Genomic DNA, 20383 nt, shown 5'->3' with positions numbered 1-20383 from the left:
TGACTTTTTATGACATACTATACTATGACTTTTTATGACATACTATACTATGACTTTTTTATGATTTTTTCGACATACTATACTATGACTTTTTTTACGACATACTATACTATTTTTATGACATACTATACTATGACTTTTTTTTTTTTTGACTTTTTTCGACATACTATACTATGACTTTTTTCGACATACTATACTATGACTTTTTTTTTTTTCGACATACACTATACTATGACTTTTTTATGATTTTTTCGACGTACTATACTATGACTTTTTATGACATACTATACTATGACTTTTTTATGATTTTTTCGACATACTATACTATGACTTTTTTTTCTTTTTCACACATACTTTTTGACTTTTTTTGACATACTATACTATGACTTTTTTCGACATGCTATACTATTTTTTCATGACTTTTTTCGACATACTATACTATGACTTTTTTCGACATGCTATACTATGACTTTTTTTTTTATGACTTTTTTTTTCGACATACTATACTATGACTTTTTATGACATAATATACTATGATTTTTTTTTTTCGACATACTATACTATGACTTTTTTTTTTTCGACATGCTATACTATGACTTTATTTTTCCACACACTATACTATGACTTTTTGACATACTATACAATGACTTTTTTCGACATACTATAGTATGACTTTTTTTCCCCACACACTATTCTATGACTTTTTATGACATACTATACTATGACTTTTTTTTTTTTCCTTTTTTCGACATACTATACTATGACTTTTTTTTTTTTCGACATACTATACTGACATGACTATGACTTTTTTTCTTTTTTCGACATACTATACTATGACTTTTTATGACTATTTTTTCGACATACTATACTTTGACTATGACTTTTTTCAACATGCTATACTATGACTTTTTTTTTCCCCACAAACTATTCTTTTTTTATGACATACTATACTATGACTTTTTTTTTTCGACACATATACTATGACTTTTTTTTAATTTTTTCGACATACTATACTATGACTTCTTATTTCTTTTTTCGACATGCTATACTATGACTTTTTTTTTTCGACATACTATACTATGACTTTTTTTTTTCTATGACTTTTTTCATGCTATACTATGACTTTTTTTCCCCACACACTATTCTATGACTTTTTATGACATACTATACTATGACTTTTTTCGACATGCTATACTATGACTTTATTTTTCATTTTTTCGACACTATACTATACTTTTTATGACATTATTTATGACTTTTTTCGACATACTATACTTTTTATGACATTTTTATGACTTTTTTCGACATACTATACTATGACTTTTTTTTTTTTTTTCGACACACTATACTATGACTTTTTTCGACATACTATACTATGATTTTTTTTTTTTACATACTATACTATGACTTTTTATTTTGACATACTATTCTATGACGTTTTTCTTTGACATACTATACTATGACTTTTTTTTTCTTTTTTCAACATACTATACTATGACTTTTTTCGACATGCTATACTATGACTTTTTTATGATTTTTTCGACATACTATACTATGACTTTTTATGACATACTATACTATGACTTTTTTTTTTACTATGACTTTTTTCGACATGACATACTATACTATGACTTTTTCTATGATTTTTGACATGCTTTACTATGACTTTTTTTTTTTTCAACATACATACTATACTATGACTTTTTTTCCCCACAAACTATTCTATGACTTTTTATGACATACTATACTATGACTTTTTTCGACATTTTTGACTTTTTTCGACATGCTATACTATGACTTTTTTTTTATTTTTTCGACATACTATACTATGACTTCTTATTTCTTTTTTCGACATACTATTCTATGACTTTTTTCGACATACTTTACTATGACTTTTTTCATCATGCTATACTATGACTTTTTTTCCCCACACACTATTCTATGACTTTTTATGACATACTATACTATGACTTTTTTCGACATGCTATACTATGACTTTATTTTTCATTTTTCGACATACTATACTATGACTTTTTTGACTTTTTCGACATACTATACTATGATTTTTATTTTTTTCCGACATACTATACTATGACTTTTTTTCACACTATACTATACTATGACTTTCATATGACTATTTTATACTATGACTTTTTTTTTTCTACATACTATAGTATGACTTTTTATTTTCTACATACTATAGTATGACTTTTTATGACATACTATACTATGACTTTTTTTTCCTTTTTTCGACATACTATACTATGACTTTTTTCGACATGCTATACTATGACTTTTTTTATTTTTTCGACATACTATACTATGACTTTTTATGACATACTATACTATGACTTCTTATTTCTTTTTTCGACATGCTATACTATTCTATGACTTTTTTCGACATGCTTTACTATGACTTTTTTCATCATGCTATACTATGACTTTTTTTCCCCACACACTATTCTATGACTTTTTATGACATAATATACTATGACTTTTTTCGACATACTATACTATGACTTTTTTTCGACATGCTATACTATGACTTTTTTATGATTTTTTCGACATACTATACTATGACATTTTTATGGTTTTTTTCGACATGCTATACTATTCTATGACTTTTTTCGACATGCTTTACTATGACTTTTTTCATCATGCTATACTATGACTTTTTTTTTTCCTACATACTATAGTATGACTTTTTATTTTCTACATACTATAGTATGACTTTTTTCGACATACTATACTGTGACTTTTTTTTCTATGCCTTTTTTTTTCAACATACTATACTATGACTTTTTTATGATTTTTTCGACATACTATACTATGACTTTTTATGACATACTATACTATGACTTTTTTCGACATGCTATACTATGACTTTTTTATGATTTTTTCGACATACTATACTATGACTTTTTATGACATACTATACTATGACTTTTTTCATTTTTATTTACTATAATGACTTTTTTCGACACACTATACTATGACTTTTTATGACATACTATGACTTTTATTTTATTTTTTCGATATACTATACCATGACTTTTTTTGACATACTATGCTATGACTTTTTTATGATTTTTTCGACATGCTATACTATGACTTTTTACGACATACTATACTATGACTTTTTTTTTCTTTTTTCGACATACTATACTATGACTTTTTACAACATGTCAGACAACCCTCCCCCTGACAACAAAACCAGAACTTCTTTTTGTAGCTGTTACCCATGCTTTCTTAAAAGCCACAGAACTCCTTTGAGAAAAATAGTAATCGTAGGTAAAACACTTCCTTTGGATAAGTACCTCATGCAACCATTTTCAGATGGTAATGAGCATCACATACTGCACACACAGCTCCAGTTCACTGTTAAAAAAATAATTTATTGCAGCATGGAATTTTTATTTCAAATACTGATAGTTTTCCTATCAATAATACATGTTTGCATCAACTTCAATCCAACAGTTTAACAAGACAGTAACATCTGACAACATGACACTTCTCAGGTATTTTTTTCTCACAGCTAAGACAGTCTGACACACAGACACAAACAATGTTTCTCTCCACCACATTAATGTTGACAAAATGAAATATTTGTTCACACAAAATTTGTTCTACACTGTACAAACACTATAGTTTGGTTGAATACAGAACAGAGTTTTAGAGATAATACTGAACTTACAAAACTGAAGTTGCATCCAGTGGTTTTGAAGTGCTGCACAATGAATCCGAAACCTTTACTGCTGTAATGTATTTAATTAATTTATCCATTAAAGTCACTTTAGGGATGAACCCTTAGCATTATGGTCAAAATATAAAAACATTGTTAACTGAAACAGTAATTGGTGATATTCTGAGCTTGTTGCATTTCTAGTACAGTTTTATTGTGCGCATTTTCATTTATTTGTAGATAATTGTGCAGTCACATCCAGCAGCTACAGTGTCTTATATTGTAGCAAAAAATGTATCAGCGATCTTAAAGAACAGTTTGTGATTTGGGGAGGGCATTGACACCAAATCAAAAATCAAGGGTGTCTTTCTGAAACTGAGATTTTTGCAAAAAAGTTTAATAGTATTAAAAGAAAGAAAATTCTACAGACCCCGTGAGGTGACATAGGGTATGAATGCTTTAGTAATGGCGATGCTTTCCCCCTGACTTAAGCCTGCAAGGCTTTAATTTCTACGACCACAAGTGCAGAAACATCTACAAAAGAAAATGCACTGTAGGTACACGTTTCATTTGAGTGAGTTATTTGTGCATTTCATACATAATCACAAAGAGACTTTTGGCATATCAAAAATGCTAAAAATTTGCTTGTATGTGCCAGGTTGGATTTAGCTAAATACTCTCACCCATCCCTAACCATGATGTTACAGGCAAGACTCTGAGGTCTAAAATATACGATGGAAAGGAGTTAAAACAGTTAATCTAAACCAATAAAGTTCAGCAGAAACCAGAAATTTGTAGATGCTCTGAAGTTGCTTTTTAAAAACATTATCAGCTACAGACTGTGCAATACTCACCAGCTGTTTTGCATCAAGCCAATTGACAGGAGAAAAGACTATGTCAGTGTACAGTGGTTGAGCGAAGGCAATCCAGGGAGATAATACGATTTAAGTGCTGCTTTTCTGGAGTGTTGATGTTTTTCAGTGCTGGAGTGCTGTACCAAAAATATATCCCTGTAGTTGAAGATTTTTGGGCTTACATAGAACGCAATAAGTGCTGTTGTTTTTTGATGTGTGTCACAATGCTAGGGTGTGTTGCTACACTCAATAATTTACTCTATTGAGAGCAGTGTTTATGACACTGTGTCATCACTGACAGGTGTAAAGTTGCACAATTATCTATAAAAAACTGGACTTTACATTATGGGATTGTTAGCAGAAAAAAAGTAAATGAACAGTACACTAATTTTGGACGGAATAGCAGCTGGAAAATGTTGTAGATCACAGACTAATAATGTAAAACTACGTTGAGGATGGACTTTTCCTTTGACATCACTGCTCGTTAAGTTTTCTTACTACCGTATGTCTACTGTGCGTCAGGTCAGCCTTTTGACATCAGGTTTGGTTCTTCCATTTAACACATCCAACGTAATGGTATTGATCCTGTCTGGAGGTACCTAAGTCATGGCAGTGATAATTCTCATCCTGTCAGCTCAGATTGAAATGGGACAGGTGAGCATGCGATCCTCCAGCATAACGCTTAGCACGAGGAACACAAAGTACAGTATGAACATGGTCAGGCCCAACTTTCGGCTCATCTTCCAGCGACAGACGGCGATGGAGATGATGACGAAGAGGAGCATGACGAAGAGCAGCACGATGGCACAGAACAGGCCGTTGGAGCTGACGGTTACTGGCTCGCCGTTGTGTAACAGAGCGTAAATGAGCCACGGGACGGGCAGACTAAAACCAGAGAGGACAGACGGGTTTCTGTCAACATACTTTATCTGACCAGTACATCTAAACACTAGACAGCAGAGGAAAGTAAGCCAGTATTCTAAACTACTTCCACTTTACCCAAGTACATTTTGGTCAGTGTAAACTGTCAAAATTATATCCCTCTTCTTTGTTTCTGTCATTTTTAATGGTGATTTCCATAAAAATACAGAATTCAAATGATTATGAAATAAATTATTGTATTTTTTATTTAAATAATTGCTTTGATTTAAACAATTATTGGTATTAGTAGATACTGATATATATATATATATATATATATATATATATATATATATATATATATATATATATATATAGAGAGAGAGAGAGATAGAGAGAGATATACTTTTTTTTATACTTTAAGCACATCTTGTTAATGATCCTTACTTTTTTCATTTAACTTAAGTAGGATTTTGTATGAAGACTTACTTGTTTGGAGTATTTTACATTGTTGTATTGATATTTTTGCTAAAGTAAAGTTACTGAGAACTTGTTCTACTGCTGCAATTAGATGAAAGCAGAACAAATTACAGCTGGTACTCACCCCACAGTGATATCAAAGATATTACTGCCCACTGAGCTGGACACGGCCATGTCCCCCAGGCCTTTACGGGCCACGATCACACTGGTGATCAGGTCGGGGATCGACGTCCCGGCCGCCAGGATGGTCAGGCCCATGATTTCCTCTGAGATACCTATAGTCTCTCCCACCTGTAAAACAAGAACTTACTCTGAGTTTTCCGAAAAAACAGCAGGGACTCCAGAATGTTGTTTTTAAATCTCGTTTTTTGCACAAATTAAACAAGCAATAACCTGTTGTTATGTTTACAATACTGCTTTAAAGTTTAATTCACCATCTGTAGAGACCTGAGACATTTTCCACATTCCACTATCAAACAAATAGGTCACTGGTTTTTAAATTCCTGTAAACATGACTTGTGTGAAGTGTCAACCAACCTGATGAGCCCACCACACCATCAGGTAGGAGAAAACTCCGATCCACAGGATGGAGCCGATAAACGAGATGGCAAAATACCGTTTGGCCTCCTGGGAAATAAGAAACAAGTTCAGAGAAACTTACACGGCTCATTATTACTTGTCATTAAAACAGAAATTGATCCAGATAAATAAATGGTGCTCTTTATTAAAACATGTCAAACTGACGTGTTTGTGTGTGACATTTGTCTCATTTCCAAAACTTTACACAGGGTCCACACAGGCATAACATAATTAATGTAAAGGACTTTCCACAAACTTCTTCAAGCACTTTTTTATTTTTATTTTTAAGGACCTCATCAAAGGCAAATAATTCATTTAAAAAAATATTTTCCAAACTGTATATCACCGCAACCATGAGAGGGCTTGAGCATTCAATAACGTGCACAAAAACATAAGGCTGATTGGTCAGTAACATACGAGATTAGCTACGGACAGACTCACACACTGAGTAAGTCAGGACAAAATAGTTACAAGTGCTCATAAAAAACAAAAAACAATTCCCCTGTCAAAACCTTTATTTCCCCCTGTTTTCCAAGATTCATTTATTTTTTAAAGAAAATTTATAAAGATGCAAAACTTATGTTTGTAGTGTTGATGTCCAGTGAGATCCATGTATCTCTAAAAAGTCTACTTTTCATGAGCCCTGTTTTCAGCTTTGAAACGATGCATTTTCCAGCTGATCAAAGAGGTTTTTGAAATGAATTATTATGCTTAAGAAGTAGGAGATTTTTCTCAACACATAAAGGAACACTTCAGATGTGTTGATGTCAAATATTTATGATGAACTGTAATACATGATCTTCACTGCACAGGAAGGGGACAATAAACTGTCATTTGAAAAGTAATTTAAGCTGTCACAAAAATGTGTGACAAGGATGTAAGGAAACAGAAGTATAAAGTAGCAGAAACTGTACAAGTACAAGGACTTGGAATTTGCATTGTACTCACCGGGTTGCGGACGTCAGGCAGCGTGAGCCACAGTGGGAACACGATGGGCAGCAGGAACAGGTAGGTGGCCTGCTTGCTTCTGGTTTCAGGCCACTTTAAAGACAACGGTTCACTCTCCTCCTCCACCTCCTCTTCCTCCTTTTCCTCGTCCTCCTTGTCTCCATCATCATCATCATCATCATCATCATCATCATCACCCTCACCAGAGTCGACGCTATCCTCATCACTGCTCTTGTCCCCAGCGCTGCCCTCCGAGCCCTCTGATCCCACTGCTGCCCCCTGGAGGAGAAACCACACCAGTGAAACAAAGTGTTTGTTCTAACAAAGTGTTCACCAAACTTTTTCTGTCATGCTAAAACTTCACGTCTCCCTAATGCATATCAAATTGATTTCATTATTATGAGCAATGCTGGGAAAACATGGCACCAAAGGAGCAATGCTTGATTTAATTTAAAATACTATTATCAAAAACATGAACAGCATGTTTCTCTGTCTCACGTTTGTTGTGCTGAACTCTGCAGCAGAACAAATGTGTCAATCTTGTACTTTACATTTTATTTTTATTTCTGCAGAACCTGAATCATGATAGCAACACTAATATCTGACCACTCTTTTTCACAGCAAAAACTTTAAAAACTTCACCGCAGGAAAAGCACAGTTGGAACCAATAATTGCTCACTTCCAGAAATGAACGCAGCTATTAATAATTATATTTGTAATATCTTTTTTGAAAAGTCAAAATCTGCTGAAGTGGAGGAATATAACTAAGTACATTTACTTAATATCTGCACTTGAGGTACTTGTACTTTAGTTTTCCCATCACATCGGCCTTCACAGAGGAAAGTCACTCACTCAAAAGCATAAAAATCAAGGGTTCGTGAGTCATGGAGGTCGGCTAATGAGGCAGGAGTCCACTGATTTCTCCTCTAACCTCACATCAGCAGCTGGAAGTTCCTCATTGTGACTTAATTTTTTTTATAATCAAAATTGACAAAATTCGACTTTGTTTAGGCTGAATGCTCCCAGTGATAACGATAAGAGTTAATAGTTCACAAGTTCATCAATACCTCCTATTTCCCAGCTGTCCCAAGTTGCAATTAACATATATACAAACATGGAGTATGGCAGGAGGCTAGAGATGCTGATGATTCTTTATCTCAGGAAATGTTACTTTGAAGTAGTTGTTCATGTTTTGCAACACAATACAGGGAAAAGTACATCATGTGTAGGTAGTAGATTCTAAAAGCCACTACTTCAAAAATAGATGATCGAAATAGTTTTCTAAATCTCAACTTAAAACTGATCTGTGTAAATAATAGCTTGTGTTCATGTTCTATTCTAGTCATTGTATTGAAATCAACTGTGTGAACCTTTGACTCGTCTGGCTGGTCGGCCGTCTTCTCGCTCTTCTCTTCCGTCTTTTGAGGCTGTGAGGTTGACGGCTCGGCGGCAGCAGCAGCAGCACTGGCTGGCTCAGTCGGCTTTGGATCATCATCTGGAAAAGAGGAACAACACACAGAAGGACACGGACATTTATAAATATATTATATTCATACTGGATCTCCCCACAAACAGATCGGCAGTTAAACTGTGAATACTCCAATACTCATATTAAGTTGTTCAGTCATCCTTTCTCATCACTGTCATCACTCAAAAAGTCCAAGTGTAGATGATTCAGTAAACAGTTTTTTCTCTTTGACAAAAACTGCTCACACACACACACACACACACACACACACACACACACACACACACACACACACACACACACACACACACACACACACACACACACACACACACACACACACACACACACACACTTTAAAATCCTCTCATGGTGTTGGCAATCGTCTAGCAGGAGGTGCTTTTTATTTCACACTTTGAGACGAAACAAATCATACTTTTACGTTGAATCTGACAAAATGATTATGCTGTGTGGGCCGGTAGGAAGTGCCAGTGGGAGTGATTGGAGTGCTTGGAGATAAACATGCTCTAGTAATGGAGGAAAAGGGATTCTCACACACACACAAACACACACACGGTCCCATCTGCATGTTAATCCGCGGGCTGATTGATTCAGTCTTGTTGAGGCCTCTCCAGACTCCCTGCAGCCCCACTTTGCTCTGCACCTCAGACTCTGAAGGACCTCATTACTCCGTACTGTGACGCACAAACACAACGAGTGAAAGGCTCCGCTGATTGTGGCGAACAACCTCCTACAACCCTTAAAACCATCTCTGATGACCAATAAGCAACCAACCTATTATATGAGTGCTGCCCTTCCAGCATACACATTTTTCTAAATAAAGAAATCGTATTATTGAAAAAAATACCACCAAACCGTCACTAAATACAATATTTACTACAATATAAAGATACAGATACAGATGGTATAAGCGGCCATTACATGGTTGGTACTCATTCTTATTAAAACACTATCATGCAAATATGAGCAGGTTACCATGAGAACTAAGTGCATGTTAACAAGCAGATAATAGTCTTCAAGTTAAGGCTGCTGAAGCACAATCAAGATCAAATCAAACATAAGTTTATAGCTGTTAATGGAGTATGTTTTAAGTGGAGAATTCTCTGGTTTAAAGGTTGAGTAAATTACAGAAAACAACCCTAGATGCAGTTTTTGGGGGATTAAAGCTGGAGTTAGACATCTTCTCCTGATCTGGAATTTGACCTGCTGCTGCAAAGAATGTGACCACAGTACAGAACAAACCATTTTTAAAATTTTATTTAGCCAACAATGTAGCACAACATGTGTCTTTTACTCTGCTGCCCCACTCAAACCAAACTTTATATATTTTGAGTTTGAGTTTCCGCCTGCTCGCAGTCTTTGTGCTAAGCTAGGCTAATACACTTATCGCACTTATTTCATGAAATTGATATAAATCTATGTGACTGTTGGCTTTTATCAAACTGTCAGATTGTTTTCAACAAAATCCTAACATACAACTCACCTTCAGAGTGGCGCTGATGTGACTTGCTCTGTAATTTGCCCGAGACCGGGATGATCAGAGGCTTAACTTTGTTCTTGGCTGCAATCAAGAGAATCATCGCTCATATACAACATGAGTTCTTTATAATAATGGTCCAGGAATACTTCATCCATGAGCAGTTTTGTGCAAACAAGTCAACATGCCTTTGACCTTGTACACTCACACTCTGGCCATTTTGAAACAGATTGGCATAGAAAAAAAACTGAACAAAAACTCCTCCTAGGACTTGAGTAAATTACCCACAGCTTGCAATATGGAATATATTTTTGGTGAAGCCTAATCTTGGTACATAGAAGTGGGACAGTGTATATCTCCTCCTAGGCTTGACTTTTATATATATTTCTATACCATGGGCTGCCAAATTAGCAACTGAATAAAAGTATCATGGTATTAACAAACAAGATATTAAAAAAGTGTAACTTGTTTTTTGCTTTTCCAAAAATGCATTAACGAATGTCTAAGGAAAAGACATTTCTCATACTAAATGAGTACAAACTGAGATTCTGTAAGAATCCTGTGATTATTATTATTATTATATAGTTTAAATATTAGTTTTCCAAACAGCCAGTGTGTGAAACAAACAACACCGAAACTACTGGATGCAGCACACATGCAACCATCCAATATAAACAAACAACCATCTAATAAAACAACATCCAAACCAGTTCAGAAACATTTCTGGGACAGAAGCAGTCCAAACTGAGCACCACCACAACAACAACAACAACAACAACAACAACAACAACAACAACAACAACAACAACAACAACAACAGCAGACGGGCACAAAAATGTCTCACCTTTCCTTTGTACTGACCCCTCCCCTCTGACATCACCATTAAAGGAAGTCTCTGATTGACAGAGACACACATCAGACTCAATTCTGAACATCAGACTTCAGTCTCTTCCTGTTATGTGACACTTCACATAATCACATGCAACTATATATACAGTACCAGTCAAAAGTTTGGACACACCTTCTCATTTAATGTTTTTTTTTTTCTACATTGTAGATTAATATTGAAGACATCCAAACTATGAAGGAACACATATGGAATTATGTGGTAAACAAACAAATGCTCAACAAACCAGAATATGTTTTATATTTTAGATTCTTCAAAGTAGTTGAATGAGAAGGTGTGTCCAAACGTTTAACTGGTACTGTATATATATATATAAAATTGCACAATATCACAATATGGCTAAGTTATCAAGTTATACAATGCTATAAAAGATGATTTATATATTATTATAACAATAATTGTTTCTTATAAAAACGCAAGTTGTAATAACCTGAAAATATGTTGTTATTAAAAAACTTTTCACATTATAACATGATACTGATGTGTTTTCTGGTTTGGCAGCAATACGTTGCCATGTAAAGAATTGTGATTAGTTCACTGTTGTCTTTTTTTCTGAGCTACTGAATGTGCTCATTAACTACAATCACAACAAGATACATGACAGGACACAACAGCGAGGCGACAACTTGATGTCGCTCTTACCTCTTTTGGCTTTTCTCGGGCCGGGGGTTTTCACGGCGCCTCTAAGGGCAGCCTCTAAAGATGGAAACCCAAAGCAACTATTTTAACTCCTTGGCCATCTGAGATTTACTTAATTTTCGATGTGACTTTTTGCTGTGTCCACTCAAACTGACGGTAATAATCTGTCTGTGCTCTTCGGTACCTTTAAACAGATTTCAAGCTTTCTAAAATATCATGTGATGTTACTTTGTTTGACCAGTTAACTACAGGAACAAAAAAAAGACAACATATACTCAGAAATTCATCACCAGGGGCATCCCTACGTAAGCTTAAGAGACAGGGGGAAGAATATGTCATTATACAAGAGAAAAAAAAAATAGCCAATTTTTTTTATTAACATAACTTGTTAACACCAAGTTTTGGTACCTTTTGTTTTCAGGCATGGAGTAATTAAAACTCACCTGGAACTAAACATAAATGCTTTTAGTCCTTTTTAGAACATGGGGTAGTGGTGTACTTCAGCCTGTTGTGTTTGCAATGAGTTTTCCCCACCTGTTTCACACATTAAGTGATCAACACAGGAGAATAAAACATTTAGATCCAACTAATGAAATGGATCAGCCAATTTTCAGGGCTTATGTACATATTGCTTTTCTTTAAAGGGTACATTTATTTCCTTTTTTCTCCCATGTTTTTGTGTCTAAGTGAATAATGGGGACAATCATTTTTTGAATTGGATGAGTATTTTGGGAGAACGCTGCAGACTACAGCTGCTAAAGTGCTTGTTTTTGTGGTGTGTCATTTTGTTATGGAATTGGCCATACAGAGAAATAAAGTATTTCTCAACGTCAGCAGGGTACTCCCTTAAATTTCAAAATTGTTTTACCCATTAGTCACATAAACACAAAAACATGGGAAAATATAGAGACCAGGTAAAAAATATAAAAAAATTACCCTTTAACAATGTAAAGTATTTGAGAAGAGGGATATTTTATTTAATACCATTCCTTTAATGGTACTTTTACCTAAGTAAATAATCTGAATATTTTCTCCACAGCTGTATTAATGTAACTGAACAGAAAAAACACAGAAAACTAGTTTAGTTATCAGGAAGCTAAACCTCCTCAGATTCACATTTTACAGTAATGACAAGGAGACAGCCTCAGCTCCGGTCCCACTGCTACTGTACACTGGCTCCATAGAGATAAAGAGCTTGGTCTGTTAGCACGCTGGCTCTTATCCAGCTTTTATTAGCCTGTATTGAAAAGCTGATTAAGGATCAGTTGTGGCCAAGTGCTGTGAGAGCGAGGGAACACCGGCCCGTGGAGTTTGAGGATTGGCTGAAGGTCGCACTGGGTCATCACCCTGTCCTGACTTACAGGAAGGGACAGAACGTTCAGACCAGGACAGAGCTGAGTCACTGATTCCCAGAGCTGGAACATTTAGTCAAGGGACAGTAAATTAAGTAATTGTTTCAGTCATTTTTTTAAGCAGATGTTCACCAGCTACAGCTCCTCAGATTTTCTGCATTTATGTCATACATGATATTAATGAGACACATTTATCTAAAGCAGAATTATCTATAATGATAAAAGAATCAGTAGCTGCAGCCCTTTTGCATCCAACAACACAGTGAGCAGTTGGATATCATTATGATGTGGTGCAGAAATAATACTACAGTATCAAGTTAAGTAGGACATAAAATTTGAAAAGCAATTTACCCATCGTTGTGATCAAAAGATATCCAAAATGTCAAAATGCTGTCTAAAACTGAAGAGTTATTTGCAGACAATTTGCAAGATTTTTTTTTTCTTTACTCTTAACTTTAATGGGCAAGTTATCATTTTTAGGGTGATAGTATTGTATTACTAAATAGTATATTAGATGAACTGAGAAACTATAGGACGTTCAGACACAGTATTTGGTTGTTTTATAAGTTGGCCTTGAGATTTAAAACACCACTTTTAAAAATAGTTTTCTTTTTGGTTAATTTGTTTTTTTGAAATGTTGTATTTTGCACGTCTTAAAGGTAATTTTTCTTTTAGTTTTATTTGTTTTGTTGTATTTTGCACCTGCAAAGCTGCCTTCTTAAAATTCCGGTAGTCCATGAGCAACAGCTTTACCTTTAGCATTTGAATGAAATGCAAAAAAAGGGGGTGCATATAAACTCCTTGAAAGCTCGTCAACCTACATGCTGGAAAATCTAATTTCTGCAGAAACCATGGTTGGTTCTGGTTGTTACCTTCTCCCAGAGGTTCCAGTGTGTGGATCATCAGCTGGAAGATGGTGCTCCTCATCGAGGCGTTGTGGAGGGAGGCAGCGCTGCCGCCTCGCTGCAGGATGGGACGAACCTACAGGCCAGCAGACACAAAGTCAGAAACCTCACTGCATCAGTAACTTCAAGGCAATATTTTGTTGAACAAGTGCAACGCTTTGAAGGCCAATAGCACCAATATCTTTTGTGATTAAGGAAGCAGTGAGTAGAATTAAGTTTGATTTAGCTGTGAGATTGCAACAATTTAATACTCCTACTAGAGAAATCTCCCCAATAACCCTGGGTGACCATATTTTCAATCTTGAGTGTAGTGCACGTTCATGCAAACACACACATGTATGCGCTTATGCACATACCATGGGCGTTTTCAAGACTAGGGACAGTTATTTCAGCGCTTAGCACACTAAGAAGACACACTTTCTCTTCAGCATGATAGCTAACTGTTTGTGTACTGACAGGTCCTGTCAGATAGAGCCACGAGCATCATAGCAACAGTCTTGACAACCACAGATTGATTGATTTAACACACGCTTAAATAAATCAGTGTTGAGTTCAGATGTGGTTCTTTGTTTATGTTTTATATCGGATTCTATAATAATTAGTGGGGCAGAATATGATAAATGTTTATATATGCACTGAAAAATAATATAATATAATTGTTATTATTTTAATTGCGGTGAAAACCAGGATATGTGTTAAGTTAAACAGATTTTTGTCGGGAATAATGACAACTAGCTTCAAACCGGGACAATACCGGACAAATTGCGACGTCTGATCACTGTCTTTTAACCCACTGTGTGGAAGAAGGTGTTTTCCTGGAACATGTTAGCATTTAGCCTCAGTCGGTAGCACAACAACATCATGTATTCAGCCAGTGCTGAATTGCATATTTAGAACGGTTTTCACAGGGTTGTCAATTTAATACTACTTGTTTTCAGACAATTAACTTAGCTAATGTTGGCTTCATTGGCTAGCAAGCTACAGCTGATAAAAACTCAGTATTGAGTTTTGATTTCAAACATGTTAAAATCAGTTTCAGGCTAGAAATGAGAAGATGCTTTTGTCAAACTCTGTCTGAAATCAAGGAGCAATTGTTTCAAAAATGACTCTGAATTGCGCTGGTTATCGTTTGGTTTCATTTTACACACTCAAATGTAGCATTTAACTACACAGAAGACCTTTCACAGCCTTGAAAACAACTTGTCCATGACTTGCAGAAGTTATTTTCCATTACAGCAAAAATCCAGAGGGTTAAACATCTCTGGGATTCATTTCTGCATTTACATGAGGAATAAAAATGAACAGCATCATAACTGAGCAATTCACTGAATAAGTAAAATAACCACAGAAAATAAAATGCCAGAAATTGGAAGCTCTAATACTAACAGGTATTTAATAAATAACCCAAATGAAGAATGTCAATCCACCTTCATTAAACATAAACAATAACACATTTAGCTTTTCGTACTTTGAGTTTTGCTTTTTCATCTGATGGATCTGATGGCGGTTTGTTGCGTTGAGGGGGGCTCAGAGGTGGATCAGGTTCTTGTTTGGATTCATCTTCAGTTTTTGGTGCAGCAGGAGGAGGTGGTGCTGGAGAAGCTTCACTCTCCTGTAAATTCAATGACAACTTAATCAGTTAGCAGCACCTCAGTAAATCAGTTTACCTGTAAACATATACAGAGATTTGTTTGTTTCATAGTGAAAGTGAACTGTGAAAAGAGTATGCATCACACATTCAAGTGTTCAGATTTCCTTTTCCAAAAATCAAACATGTTTGATTTGAAGGTACTAAAATTGTTATTCAGAGCATTAATAAAGCAGCAAACAAGCTGGTCCAGCTGCACATGCAGCCCAGTGTGTGTGCCCCACTTGTTAGATAATTGCCATCGCTCTTCACAGCGTTTATATGGTGTTTACTGCTGTTAACGGAGTCCCGATTCACATCATCGTGGCAGAAGTGTAGCACTCAGCCCCTGTTCCTCTCCCAGGTAAACACTGTTAGCTGTGTCAGCACTGTTGTCGTTGTTTGCACTGTTGGCATAGTTAGCTACTAGCATGCCAGCTCATCGGTCGCTATGTTGAGAGCCTTGTGGAGGTAATCCCTCAACCATATGCTCTTAATTTGGAATATAGCACATTTAATCCAGACGTTTTGGTCTGAAGCACAGTCTAAACTCATCAAATCTCCTGACTGTCAAGGAACATTTCTAGGGGGATAACGGGTGGATATTTCCCCCACAGGTGTGCAACAGTGTCCCTGAGTAGACCAGACAAAGGACTTTACAGTAATCCAATCACTACAGCATGTATGATTTTACTGCTATCAGCAAAAAAGCACATTACAAACCTTAAGCATTAAAGTTAATCCTGCTTTATTACTTCACCTTGAGGCCCCGTGTCAAAATTTGGTTTTAATACTTTCATTATGATTGCAGATACTGTGCTTACATGTTGCATGTAAATTAAGTTGTTTTATGTAACCCAGGCCTGTATAATATTGTGGCATAGGAAGACTACATATGGTGCAAACCAAAAGGGAGGGGGCTGCAGGCCTGTGGCTGTTAAGAGGATCTAGGTCTCACTTGCCTTTGGACTTGGTTAAATAAACTGACCTGGTTATGATATGATATAAATGATAAACATCACTTGGTCAGCTGTTTGTGGGCAAATAAAATAATAAAAAAGGGAACTGAAATTACACCACAGCTGTCATGGTTAGTAGTGACAATTAAAACAGCAGTGGTTTGAAATGCAGTTAGATGCTAAAACATAACTTGACTAAAACAAGTCAGGAGGCGCTCAAAGTGACGACATGATACATTACAGGTGATGTTAGTAACATGTCAGGTGTTATTACAGAAAATACATGTTCCTTCTGGTTAACAACGTTCATAAGTACCCTGTTGCAGTGTTACAACTACTGAATTGTCAAGCCAAATGTAATATGTGTCCAGTAAATTGGCAAAACCATTATGCATATCACATTGTTGCGATGAACAGAATATTAATTTTCTATTATTTTCTATTATTTATTTCAGTTTAAGTTGGCTGTTATTCAATCAGATACATAATAAAATACAATATTTCAAATCACTCCTGCGTGCTAATTAATCTGTTCTTAAGTGATTCCTGCCTGAGTCTCTGCAACATGATCCTTAAGCCCTGCCTCCTACATTCAACAAGTATCCTTCTCTGAACACATTAAAGAGGCTCGACTGTAAATACTCAAAAAGTGATGTGTAATGCATATGCTGGGATTCCTGGAAGAAGATATTTTGGATTCCAGCAATTCTGACCCATTAATGTGGCAGCATGCGTCATTACGCCCAGTGTTATCACTGAGGGAGCATATACCGACTGCAGACGTGCTTCAGGCTGATTGAAGAATGTGCTGGCGATACTTGAAATACTGAAACACAGCTATGAATGTTAATTACGGGCTCAGACATTACTGCTTTCTGGGAGCAGCAGGAAGCCGTTTAGTCTTCAGGCGTTCTGCAGGAAAAAAAACCCTTTAAAAATATATTATTCCTTGGTTTGTTTTTCATTCAAAGTGACATAACATCTCTACATAATGGTATTTTAGGGCTGTCACTTCATTACTGTGACACGCTGTCTGCGACACCTGGAGTCCTTTCTGTTCAGCACCATCAAAGGATTTTACACAAATACAGGGCATCACCTGCTCAGACCCACTAAATCACTGTCCCTCTTTCATTGCATCTGAGCAGGCAGCAGTTCCAACTGTGAGGAGATGAAAGGGTAGAAAATATACTGTGTACAGATGGAAGTCGATCTGGTAGCAACTGCTCTGCAGAGACATCTGTGTTGTCTGCATCCTTTGTTTGTTTGTTTGTTTGTTTTTATTATGTGGGTTGCACTACAGCAAAATAGTTTTAAATAAACACCTGTTAGAGTTCATTCAACAATACAAATTGCAATTATAAAACTAAAATAATTTGATATTTCATTTTTGTTTTAAATGGAGTATTGCAGAACAACTTGCGTTGACGATCAAATAAACAATACATTTGATATTGCAGTAATTTGCCATATTGTGGTATTAAATATCATTATCAGGAAAATATTCCGTGCGATATCGATTAAAGGACAACAAACAAATATTTTTGTCATTAATTATTTTTTAGGTTTATAAATTGCTAGAATGTTTTTGAAAAAAAAGATCTGATACATATACAAATTGGTGGTTTAATCCAACCAACAATTCAAAACCCAAAGATATTCAGTTTGTAGTAAAATATGATTTAAAGGACTAGAACGGATGATTTTTTGATGTATTTCTGTTTTAAAAAATGACTTGAATGATACATATATTGTTGATCTATGTTGATTGCTGTTTGTTTCTGTTGATTGACTAACCAAGTCCCTTCTTTAAAGCGATTGACACCATAGAGTCATTTCTGCTCTTGACAACAGGCACATAACTGATCAGAAAATACAAGTATATTGCCACGTCCACTTGATTCTTTTAAAAGCGTCAAGAATAAGATATATTTGATGTTGCAAATGAAGGCGCCAAACTGTGGTTGTAATCAGTTATTTAGAGCTGCCAATGTTGAATGGAGAGCTGATTGTTCAACCATATATCTGATTGGACACTGAGGCAATCTGTATTTCATTATTAAATGAGCTTTGATGGACACAGACTGGTAAACAGAGGAACATTTTCTACAACCTCATAGTGAATACAGATTATATTGATGTGAATTGCATGATATCCATCTTTAAGCTACTTTTCCCCCCCGAGACGTGTATCACCAACTGACCTTCTCCGGCTCCTCTGCGGTCCACACCTTGACGATATTCATGTGCCTGTTGATCTGGGTCTTGACCACGTGCTCGATCTGACTGTTGAACTTCATGAAGCTCACGTAGCTGATGTAGCCCATCAACAGCATCAAGCTCTCCCACCACAGGATCATGTTGTCCAGGAAGAAGACGATGAGCATGATGAGGTCCAGGATGTAGAAGGTAACGTCTCTGAAGAGCGGCCACCAGGTGAGGTGCAACATCTCCCGGGAGAAGATGGCGCACATGCCGATCACAAACAGGATGTTGAAGACGGCCGAGCCCACGATGGTGCCGATGCCCACGTTGCTGTGGGAGACGAAGACGCCGATCAGGGAGGTGAAGAGCTCCGGGGCAGAGCCTCCTGCCGCCATAAAGGTTGCCCCGGCCACGTCGTCAGAGATCTGCAGTTTGATGGTGAGGACCTCCAGCCCCGGAACAAAGAACTCGTCGCAAACGATGGCCAGAGCGACAAACATGTAGACCATGCCCATGACGTGCAGGGCCACCCAGCCCTGCTGTCGCTGCTCCACTGAGAAGATGTCCTCGGGGTAATCACCCTTCTTGTGAGGGGGCTGGGGTGGGGGTAGAGGGGTGGTGGTTGGTGGCGGTGGAGTTGGAGGAGGTTTGGGAGGTTGAGGATCTACGTAGATACACTGTTCGATATCTGTCCTGTTGACGATTATCACCGGAGGAGGTCTGGTGCTCTCAGGTGAAACAACTTCCTCCTCCTCCGTCTCATTGGACGCCATCACCTCCCGAATGTTGACCTCCACAACATCATCACCGAGAGCGTCATCCGTCTGGGCGGAGGCTCGTGGCTCTGACAGCCTGGCCTTCAGAGTCAGCGTGTAGACGAAACACAGCAGCACACCTGAGATGAGGAAGAGGACGCGACCGGGCTTGAGCCTCCTCCTCGGAGGCGAGTACACCTTCATTGCCCTCTTGGTCTCGACTCCAAACAGGAAGTTATGTCAGATGCATCGCTATTCCCTGATGGTTCCAGCTCCGTTATGTGGCGAGAAGACGCCGCAGACGGGGAGGAGACACACACACATACGCAGAGTGTGTTTCATCTTTTACAGCGGGCAGCTTCAACCTGTGGAAGGACTGGAAAACAGATAAAAATCACATCATCATGAACATGTGTGCATTTGTAATGTCATCTTTGCTTGCATAGCTGCAGAGGAAGAGCTACTGAAGAGAACTGTGTGTGTGTGTATGTGTGTGTGTGTGTGTGTGTGTATGGGGGGGTGATGGGGGATGCAGACAGCCACCTGTTACTATGGCTACATAATCACACAGGCTTTGGCTTCTCACAAAACAGGGGTGCATTGAAGACGCGTTGAATTTGTGTTAAAACGGAAAGAAAAAAACCCCAGACTTGCCTCACAATAA

General features: G+C 36.8%; 1 protein-coding gene across 1 annotated transcript; it reads right to left on the bottom strand.

Moving 5' to 3' along the window:
- Positions 1-5171: 5171 nt before the first annotated feature.
- On the bottom strand, positions 5172-19923 carry LOC129107174 (sodium/potassium/calcium exchanger 1-like). The gene is made up of 8 exons (XM_054618581.1): positions 18964-19923; positions 15642-15785; positions 14141-14249; positions 8775-8899; positions 7405-7683; positions 6415-6504; positions 6002-6168; positions 5172-5421 (listed from the first exon to the last, which is right to left on the bottom strand). Exons 1-8 carry the CDS (start codon positions 19921-19923, stop codon positions 5172-5174), a joined length of 2124 nt encoding a protein of 707 aa, XP_054474556.1.
- Positions 19924-20383: the final 460 nt, after the last annotated feature.

This window comes from Anoplopoma fimbria, chromosome 2 (assembly GCF_027596085.1).
Source record: "Anoplopoma fimbria isolate UVic2021 breed Golden Eagle Sablefish chromosome 2, Afim_UVic_2022, whole genome shotgun sequence".
NCBI lineage: Eukaryota > Metazoa > Chordata > Actinopteri > Perciformes > Anoplopomatidae > Anoplopoma > Anoplopoma fimbria.
The sequence above is the reverse complement of the archived record's forward strand: the minus strand, read 5'-3'. Positions and strand labels throughout refer to the sequence as shown.

Bases quoted from the DNA above. Each gene is read 5' to 3' on its own strand.
- LOC129107174 (XM_054618581.1), bottom strand. From the start codon at position 19,923: ATGAAGGTGTACTCGCCTCCGAGGAGGAGGCTCAAGCCCGGTCGCGTC. The intron at 8,900-14,140 runs GTAACAACCAGA...CCTCTTTTCCAG, and splicing joins ACTGGAACCTCTGGGAGAAG to ATGATGATCCAAAGCCGACT. The intron at 5,422-6,001 runs GTGAGTACCAGC...CTCTGGTTTTAG, and splicing joins ATCTTTGATATCACTGTGGG to TCTGCCCGTCCCGTGGCTCA.